General features: G+C 36.7%; 1 protein-coding gene across 1 annotated transcript; it reads left to right on the top strand.

Moving 5' to 3' along the window:
* The first annotated feature begins 384 nt into the window (after positions 1-384).
* On the top strand, positions 385-825 carry LOC103432355 (cell wall / vacuolar inhibitor of fructosidase 1-like). The gene has a single exon (XM_008370544.3). The coding sequence runs from the start codon at positions 385-387 to the stop codon at positions 823-825; it is 441 nt and encodes a 146-aa protein (XP_008368766.3).
* The last annotated feature ends 10,131 nt before the right edge of the window (positions 826-10,956 follow it).

Below are 10,956 nucleotides of genomic sequence, written 5' to 3'. Positions count from 1 at the left end.
AATCCGGTCCGACGATAAAAAAGGAAAATATTTTATTTCTTTAGGGATTTTGTTTTATGTTATTTTATTAAAATTTAGGTTTCTTTGTTTTAACTTTTAAGGAATTATGTTGACATAACTCTGATTGAGTTTTGATGTGATAAGATTTCTATCCTAGTTTAGCCTTCCTGTATTGCTATATATACCCCCCATCTTCTATAAGCCAACCACAAAATACCGAAGCCCTAAAGTTTACCCTATTTTTCTGCGCGCACCAGAAAAGAAAAGATGAAGAATAATTCAAACTCTCTTTCAACAAAAGCACTGATATTTCTCATTCAAATTGTTTGTCTAGTTGTCTTTCTTCCAACTAGCCACTGCAACAGGCTGACGGTCTTCTTTCCAATGGATGCCAATCTGATTGCACAAACATGCAACCAAACACCATATCCCAATCTTTGCGTCTCGACACTTCAATCAGACCCTCGAAGCGCCAAAGCAGATGTCAAAGGCTTAGGCATCATAATGGTTGATGCAGTTAAGGCTAAGGCACACGAAGCTAATCTCCGAGTCGAGGAGCTGGTCGATAAAGATCCGGGAAATGTAGCCTTACAAGACTGCAGATTTAACTACGACGATATTTTCCAACTTGATATTCCTCAAGCTGTTGAAGCTTTCGGAAAAGATGATTATAAGTCAGCAGAGCTAGGCATGACCAATGTCGTCGCAAACGAAGATTCATGCGAAAGACGTTTTCCCGGCGGAAGTCCTTTCAAAGATGAAAGCCAAGCTCTCCATGATGTTGCTTATGTGGCTGCAGCAATTGCCAAAGTATTGCGCTCTTGATTTATTCTTCTGTTGTCATGATAGAGTAGTAAATTTGATATAATAATCAAGAATAGCATTTCTTGTCAGCGACTTCTCATTTGATGGCGTAAATATTTGATCTATGTGGTCATTTCAATAATTGAAAATTTTAAAATCCCTTTACAATTTGGAATACAATGCCGTATAGGATAAAAGATGTCGATAAATTTAGGTTGTTCACAAGGTCATGCCACCAAATCCCCGATATAGTGTGCATTATTTTGGTAGACATATAATTTGTTTATTTTCTTTGGCGGCATCTAAATTGTTTAAGTAATTTTTTAGGAACATTAGATACAGAGGCAAAAATATATACAATATTTCAAGGAACCATTTAGATTTTAAACATCTCGAGGAGAAGCAAACAATAATACCTAAAGCTCAATCTAAAATATGAAAATAATTTTTAAAATACAAGTCATACTCCAAACTTTATAGAATTAGTGGATGAATAATGAATGCCCACTCAAAGGTGTAAAGACTTAGTAATAGTGAGTAATAGTGTTTGATACTTTCAAAAGTATCATCATTATATTTTGATGGTTGTAGTTACGAGAGTCACTTTATAAATAGAGCACTTCATCTGTTATCAAACACACTACGAAAGAAAGCAAGAGAAATAATATCAGTATCCCTCTCTTTATCTGCCATCCTCTTTGTGTTATAGTTACTAAAGTTATAGTGTGATATTTTGCACCTGCTTCGCTCATGTCCTTAGAAAGGTTATCTCTCTAACTTTTGCCTATTTATAACACGTTATCAGCACGACTCTCTAACCTTAAATAGTTCACATCTCCCTTCACCGAAAGAAAAAAAAAAGCTTCCTTTAAGGTTCTTCCTGTTTTTCTTCTTCTGCTTCATCTGCGTGATGCATCCTCGCGATGAAATGCTAGCACCATGCCTGCTTCTCGTTCTAAATTTAACAGTTACTTATATCTTTGATTTCTTGTTTGGTGCAATTCCTGGTTTCTAACCCAGTGTTTATTTATGTTAATTTTACTGTAATCAAAGATGGGGCGGTAAAATTGCCCATCTTGAACTGCAAATTTAATTTTCACTGCAATCAAAGATGGTGTGGTACAATCGCCCATCTTGAGCTACATATTTAATTTTACTACAAATTTTAGGTGGAGCGGTATAATCGTCCACCCCACCCTGCATATTTAAATTTGCATGTTGTTTAATTTCATTGCAATTTTAGGTGGAGTGGTATAATCATCCACCCTGCTCTGCGTATTTAAATTTTTCTACTATTTAAGTGGTGCAGAATAATCGCACATCCTATGCTTGTTTCGATGAGAATGGTACGGTACAATCGCCCTTCTCATTAATCATGAAAATCTCGAGCCTGAAGTTTCGAGTGCTAATAATTTTTTACCTGAAGATCAAAATGAAAATTTTAAAAGAAAATGGCGAACTTGGCAAAGCTTGATTTTGCTGCCCTAGACATTACTGGGAAGAATTACCTTACCTGGGTACTGGATACCAAGATCTATCTGGAAGCAGTGAATCTTAGAGATACCATTAGGGAAGAGAACATCTCATCCTCTCAAGATCGGGCGAAGGCCATGATCTTTATTCGTCGCCATCTTGATGAGGGACTAAAAAACAAATACTTAACGGTTGAAGATCTGTTAGCTCTCTGAAAGGCCTTGAGAAACAAATACAATCACCAGACAACAGTGATTCTTCCAAGAGTTTGCTATGAGTGGACTCATCTAAGGATCCAGGATTTCAAGTCAGTGGATGAGTACAATTCTGCGTTGTTCAGAATTACCTCTCAGATGAAGCTCTGTGGGGATACCATTACTGAGGAAGATATGTTGGAAAAGACTTTCAGCACATTTCATGCCTTTAACGTGCTGCTGAAGCAGCAGTATAGAGCACGAGGCTTCACTGAATACAACATGCTGATATTTGTGCTCTTGGTAATTGAACAAAACAATGAGCTCCTGATGAAAAATCATCAGTCCCGACCTACTGGATCTGCACCATTCCCAGAAGTAAATGATGTTTCCCTTGAAATGAATGCCACATCTTCTGGTGGCGATAATCATAAACGAGGAAATGGCCACCATGGACCAAAATATCGATATTATTTCGCCGATAATATCGTTTTTGTGAGAGGGCGATATTTTCATCAGTATCCACTTAATTATCGTCAATATATCGCGATATTATCGATATTATCGGAGGAATTAGTCGTTGTCGTCTGGAACCCTACTCCCCCACTGACGACGACCTCTTCGATCGCCTCTTGGACTCCCTCCTCCTCCTCGTCTTCAACAAGATCAGTGACTTGAAGACCTTCGACCACCGCTGCGTCATTCTCTTTGGCGATGAACGACTCTCGACGATGTGGCAGTCATTGGATCCCATTCGTTCGATGGCGGGACCCACTCGAACCATTTTCGTTTTCCATGAAACGACCTGTGGTGGTCGGAACACCTCTAGACATCCACGGCCCCGCCGGAGATGGGTGTGCCTAATCCTGAGTCGATTTCATCCCAAAAACGTTGGAAAAACACGAGATAGAACTTAAAAATTCACATCTAAGCTTCAATCTAGAATAGAAAGAGGTAAACCCAAAGCTTACCTAACCGGAGAAGATTAAGAAGCTTGCCGGAGAGTTCCTGCATTCGTCGAGTTGCAGAGACGAGAAGGAAAGGGAGAAAGACGAGGTTTGATGACGATGATGATGATGGTAATGATGTTTGCACGATGGTGCTGCCGTGTGTGTGTTTCGGCGACAGAGAGGGAAGAGATAGAGGGTTTCGAGAGAGAAAGATAGAGTGTAGAGAAAGAAGAAGATGAAAGAGAAAGGAAAGAGGGTCACAGAGTAGGGGACGGAAAGAGAGAAGAGTGAGGAGTGATATGGTGCTGCCACGTGGCAGTTTGGGAATGTTTAGGAATCTAGATAAAGGGTCCAGATTTAATCAAAATGAGGGGGGGCCAAAATGAAATCTCAATAAAACTTTAGGGGACTTACGAAATTATACATGTAATTGGGGGTTGGGGTGTTACACGCCGCACCCACTACTTGCAACCCAGAAAAAAAAAAAAAAAAAAAAAAACCCTAATAGTTGAGGTAGTTTTGGGTAATTTACCCTAATATTTCTTATCTAGTATAAATTTCTATATTTAAAAAAACACCAAGGGATTCAAACCCCTCCCATTTTACTCCTTCAACACCTTGACCACCATATCACTTATGTTTTTGTGAAAATATGCTAAAATATTTATATATATGGTTTTGTTTTGAATTCTTTTTGCAAGAAACAAATCTACACATAGAGATGATGAAGATAGTGAAAATTTTGAACCTCATAGGAAGTCTATATGGTATTAAGTCACTCATGTATCTTACCATGCAATGTATAAAGTGTAAAATATTGTACTAATTCATTATATATAAATGATTATGGTGTGCTTAAACTTCTTTAATTAATTACTACATATTTTCTACACTCACAATGTTTGTCAGCTCGCTATATAATCAACTTAAATTAGTTAAATCTATCATGCAATGCATTTCCTTCCAATTTTTGTGATAAACTAAAAGATAATTGACTAAATAAACATCCTGCAAAGTTTCAATAAAAATTTCCAAGTTTTTTTTACAATTTCCGTGGTTTTTATTCAATTTTTATCGATAAAGATAGTATCCCGATATTTCCATCGATATTTCTGTGTTTTTTGGACTAATGATATTTCCGATATCATCGATATTTTATACCTTGGTGGCCACAAACGAGGTCGGTGGAATAGGAAAGGCAAGAACCATGGTGGTCAGTCTCACAACCAGATTCCAAGGCAAAATTCAGGCCCAAGCTTTAAAAATGGAAATCGCCACAAAGGCAAAGCTCGTATGAACAATGCTCCTAGAAACTCTGATGGAGCCTGCCATAGGTGTGGTAGCGATGGGCACTGGGCGCGTAACTGTCGTAACCCAAAACATCTGGTGGATCTATATCAAGCCTCCCTCAAGGAGAAGAGTGTCGAGACTAATTTCCTTGACCAGGCTAGACTAATGGATATACTTGATCTAGTATGCGACTTATTAAGACAGTTGAACACAACCCACCTAGATGTCTCAGACTTCATTGTGGAAAGGGGAAATGAAGTGTATCGGTCCAAATGAATCATTTATGTTTGATGTACTTTTATTATTATGAAGTTGTAGTTTAAAACCAGCATTTCAATTAAATAAAAGCGGCATTTAAATTTTCTGTTATAAGTTGTTTTTAACCATGATCCCCTTTACTCAGAAAGCATGGATAAAAACTATGGTTATTCTCAGAACATGAGAAATGGAGGAGATATTGGTCTTGCAGACAGCGCAACCACACATATAATAACTTATGATCGAAAATATTTCTTAAGCTTGATGCTTACAAGAGTAAGGGTAACAACAATATCAGGCCAATCAGATGTAATTGAAGGCTCAAGGAAAGCCCAGATTATGTTACCAAATGGAACAATATTGCCCGTACAGAATGCATTGTATACTACTCGATCTACTCGAAATTTGTTGAGTTTCAAAGACATACGTTTAAATGGATACCACATTGAAACGAAAAGTGCAGAAAATGTGAAGTATGTATGCATTACCTCTAATGATACCTAGAAGCATATATTGGAGAAGTTACGTGGTTTGTCTAGTGGATTGTATTATACATACATAAGGACAATTGAATCACATATTGTCATGAACCAGAAATTCATTGATTCAAAAGTTTACATGATTTGGCATGACCATCTAGGTCATCCAAGATCCACCATGATGCATAGGATCATTACCAACTCTAATGGACATCCATTATTGAGTAGAGACATTGCTATCTCAAATGACAACCCTTGCAAGGCTTGTTCTCAAGGGAAGTTGGTAATTAGACCATCATAACTAAAGGTTGATGTTGAATCCTCATCATTTTTGCAAAGAATTCAAGGGGATATTTGCGGACCTATTCAACCATCTTGTGGACCATTTCGATATTTTATGGTTTTGGTTGATGCATCTACCAGATGATCACATGTTTGTCTCTTGTCTACTTGAAATGTAGCTTTTGCTAGACTTCTTGCTCAGATAATTAAGTTACGAGCACAGTTCCCAGATTACCCCATTAAGTCAATCCGACTGGATAATGCTGGTGAATTTACATCTCAAACCTTTGATGATTACTGTATGAAATTGGGCATTGATGTTGAACACCCTGTTCTTCGTGTCCATACTCAAAATGGTTTAGCATAAGCATTGATCAAGCGACTTCAATTAATAGCTTGCACTCTCCTCATGAAAACAAAATTGCCAGTTTCTGCATGGGGACATGCCATCTTACATGTTGCATCATTGGTTCGATTGTGACCTATATCCAACCACCAATACTCCCTAGTACAACTCGTGTTTGGGCATCAGCCAAACATTTCACATTTACAAGTTTTTGGTTGTACTATTTATATGCCTATTGCACCGCCGTAACGCACTAAAATGGGACCTTAGCGTAGACTGGGAATTTATGTGGGTTTTGATTCATCATCTATCATTAGATATTTGGAACCCCTAACAGGTGATATGTTTACAGCTCGTTTTAATGATTGTCACTTTGATGAGACAGTCTTCCCGTCATTAGGAGGAGAAAAGACCGTTCTAGAAGAATGGCGAGAGCGGACATGGGTTGTACCCACCTTGTCTCATTTTGATCCACATAGCACTTAATGTGAAAATGAAGTGAAAATGATAATTCATCTTAGCCAATCACATGCCATATCCATTTAATGATGCTATGAAAGTGACAAAATCACATATACCAGCTGCAAATGCACCTGCAAGAATTGATGTCCCTATTGGAAAAAATAAAGTGGCAGCGAATGATTCATCTGGTGCACGCCTGAAGCATAGTAGACCCCTAGGTTCAAAAGATTCAGCCCCTCGAAAGAGAAAGACAAAGGCATAGCTGAATCTAAATGAAATCATTTAAGAAGAGATAATGAATAACAAATCCACAATTCATGATTCTGGACTTTCAGAAAAAGAAAATGTCCTTAATGAGACACATGTCCCTGAAGAGACAGCAGTACATGAAAGCAAAGAAATCTTCATAAATTATGCATGTACAAATGAATTGTAGGATCGAAATGAAATAATCATCGATGATATGTTCGCATTCGCAGTAGCCACTGAAATCATATTAAGTGATGATATTAAGCCCCGTTCTGTTGATGAATGTAAACAGAGACAAGATTGGCCTAAGTGGAAAGATGCAATCCAGGCAGAATTAAATTCCTTGGAAATGCGAAATGTTCCAGTAGTCCAAACTCCGCCTTATGTAAATCATGTGGGTTACAAATGGATATTCATAAGAAAACGCAATGAGAAAAATGAGATTGCAAGATACAAAACACGACTCGTTGCACAAGGCTTTTCACAAAAACCTGGAATTGATTATGAGGAGACATATTCTCTTGTAATGGATGCAATTACGTTTCGTTACTTAATAAGTTTAGTGATTTTAGAAAAGCATGACATGCGACTTATGGATGTCATCACTACGTATCTATATGGAGAATTAGATACTGGCATATACATAAAGGTCTCAGAATGACTTAAGTTGCCTAAAACAACTAACAAACCACGAGGTATGCTCTCGATCAAATTAAGCGATCATTGTATGGGCAGAAACAATCTGGACGAATGTGATAATCGTCTCAGTGAATATTTGATCAAATAAGGATATATCAACAATGTCATTTGTTCTTGTGTGTTCATTAAGAAATCCAATTCTGGATTTGCTATAGTGGCAGTATATGTTGATGATATGAACCTAGTTGGAACTCCTTAAGAGCTCAATAAAACTGCTGAATATCTGAAAAGCAAATTTGAAATGAAAGAACTTGGGAAAACAAAATATTGTCTCAGCCTGCAGATCGAGCATTGTGCTAATAGAATTTTGGTCCACCAATTAGCTTACATTGAAAAAATCCTGAAACGATTTGCCAGGGACAAGGCTTATCCACTCAGCATGCCAATGGTCGCTCGTTCTTTGGCCATTAAGAAAGATCCATTCCGTCCAAAAGAAAATGATGAAATGGTCATTGGTCTAGAAGTACCATATCTAAGTGTAATAGGTGCTTTATTGTATTTAGCACAATGTACTAGACCAGATATAGCTTTTTCAGTTAACTTGTTAGCAAGATATAGCTCTGCTCCAATAATTCGTCATTGGAAATGAGTCAAAGATGTTTTGCGATACCTTTATGGGACAATAGACATGGGTCTTTTCTACTCAGAGAAATCCACAAAGACCAGATCCTTGCTGGATATGCAGATGCTAGTTTCCTCTCTGATCTGCATAAAGCCCGCTCACAAACTAGATATGTGTTCAAGAATGGAGATACATCAATCTCATGGCATTCAACAAAGCAAACATTAGTTGCTACATCTTCAAATCACTCAGAAATACTGCATTACATGAAGCAAGTCGTGAATGTTCTTGGTTAAGATCAATGATCCATCATATCCGGAATTCATGTGGTCTACCTTCGAAGACATACAATCCAACTGTCATCCATGAAGACAATGCAGCATGTGTTGCCCAAATGAAGGAATGATTCATTAAGGGCGATAAAACTAAACACATATCTCCAAAGTTTTTTAGTGCACATGAGCTTCAGAAGGCTAAAATTATTGAAGTCAGACAAATCTGTTCCAATGAAAATCTGGCATACCTATTCACCAAGTCTCTACCAAAGTGCACGTTTCAGAAGTTAGTGCAGAGTATCGGATTACGTCGACTTACCAATCAGCTAAATTTGAAGAATGCGTAATCAGGGGGAGCATACATGATACATGCTTGTTGTACTCTTTTTCCTTCGACTAGGATTTTTCCCACTGGGTTTTTCCTATCAAGGTTTAACGAGGCAACATAAGTATACTTAACACTATATCAACAATCCAGGTAAAGTTGTACTCTTTTTCCTTCGCTATGGTTTTTCCCCACAAGGTTTTTCCAAGCAAGGTTTTAATGAGGCAACTGATGTTGATATGTGGGCATCCAAGGGGGAGTGTTATAGAATTAGTGGATGAATAATGAATGCACACTCAAAGTTGTAAAGACTTAGTAATAGTGAGTAATAGTGTTTGATACTTTCAAAAGTATCATCATTATATTTTGATGGTTGTAGTTACGAGAGTCGCTCTATAAATAGAGCACTCCGTCTGTTATCAAACACAATGTGAAAGAAAGCAAGAGAAATAATATCAGTATCCCTATCTTTATTTGCCATCCTTTTTGTGTTATATCTACTAAAGTTATATTGTGATATTTTGCACCTGCTTCACTCCTGTCCTTAGAAAGGTTATCTCTCTAACTTTTGCCTATTTATAACACAAACAAATATGTTTGCTAACATAGCCCAGCCCACACAACTTTAAAGAAATCAATGTGTGTCATCAGCTTAAATCCTCCTTGGTTATTTTTGCAGGTTCATTTTTGAAACTATATGTGGAATCAATTTGTATCCTTTATTTCTATAATTCGTCCAACCCATCCTCGATTATTTGTATCCTTTATTTCTATAATTTGTATCAATTTGCATAATTAGTTTCAAAAACATGTAGAATCAATTTTGTATACTTTTTAGTCAAATCAATTTCTATAGTTTTAGTAGAATTAATTTGTATATATTTAACAAAACTATATGTAGAATCAATTTGTATATGTATTTTCAACAAAATTATATATATATATATAAGGGTTTGCGCGACGCAACTTCGTCGCGCGCTAACCGTCGCACAAAGCTGTTTTACGCAACGCCAGACTTCGTCGCGCAAAGTGCCGTTGCGCAAAGGCTGTTTGCGCGACGTTTTGTGTTTTGGGTCGTGCAAAACAGCTTTGCACGACGAAAATTGGTCCGTCGCGCAAGGTTCCGTCGCGCAAACATGTTTTTCTACTAGTGCCCCTTGGCAATTATTCAAGGGATAACACAAATCAAAATCTTGCTAATTGCCTCCAAAATCAAAATCAGTCAATAAATTATAATTTATTCGTTTGGAGAAACCTCCTAATTTCGTTCTTCTTTGTTGGTTTCATTTAAAGTTGAGGCTTGTACCCTTGTACATAGCTATTGATTTTTAAGAGAGTAATGTTAGAGAGACTAAATTTGGAAAGTAAATTTACGAACTAAATGATGTGTCACTAATATGAATGAGCACGTTTATCAACGGTTAAGTAATAAATCAATCATCAATTTCTATGTCCTTTAATTTCCAAAACTTAGTCTACAAATTTAGTCTCCCTAACATTACCCTTTTCTAGAGTACGAATCTTCCCTTCCTTTTAGCTTCGTGATAGGATTTTTAGTACCTACAAAAAGAAGGTTAAAATCACACAAAATACTTGCAAGAGTACAAGGATTTTGTAGTATAGATGCTCATGCAAGGTCATTCTCCACAATGACTATTTAAATAATTTATGTAAAAACAATTCCTAATTAACTACTTAAAATTAAAAATTGAGAAATGAGATTTTGAATTTGGGTAATATTAAAAACAAATTTTAATTAAAAACAAATAGTAAATTCGCCCAAAATTAGTACGATAAAAGAAAAGAGTTTTAAATACCAATTTATAAAAGCACTAGGGTTCCGCCTTCACATAGCAATCTTATATACTTTTACCAATTACTTATGATCTACACATGCCACTTTGAAGGTTAGGTTTTCCTAATATATATTCTACTTGGAACTTCCAAAATCGAACGTATATCTAACATGCAATCCGTCCAGAAGTTTGGATCAAATATGAACATGAGGGACTCATTATTTTTTGTGAAACCCTTTGAAAAACCATGCAACCCTTAAGACGTGGTGTTCATCTTAAGTGAAATTATAATTATCAACCACAATAAGCCAACGTCAATTTTAGGGAACCTTCCGACCAAAATTACATCAAAATACTTTTCTAAAGATCCAAATGGTGATCCAACATTAAGACAATTAGATAGTTTAAGCATAGTGATCATTAATTCAAAGCATGCATGCAATCAATCATAAGCAATCAAATAAAAATTTACATATTCATGCTAAGGCTCAACGTTTTGCCCTAGCAAAATG

This window comes from Malus domestica, chromosome 03, assembly GCF_042453785.1.
Source record: "Malus domestica chromosome 03, GDT2T_hap1".
NCBI lineage: Eukaryota > Viridiplantae > Streptophyta > Magnoliopsida > Rosales > Rosaceae > Malus > Malus domestica.
The sequence above is the reverse complement of the archived record's forward strand: the minus strand, read 5'-3'. Positions and strand labels throughout refer to the sequence as shown.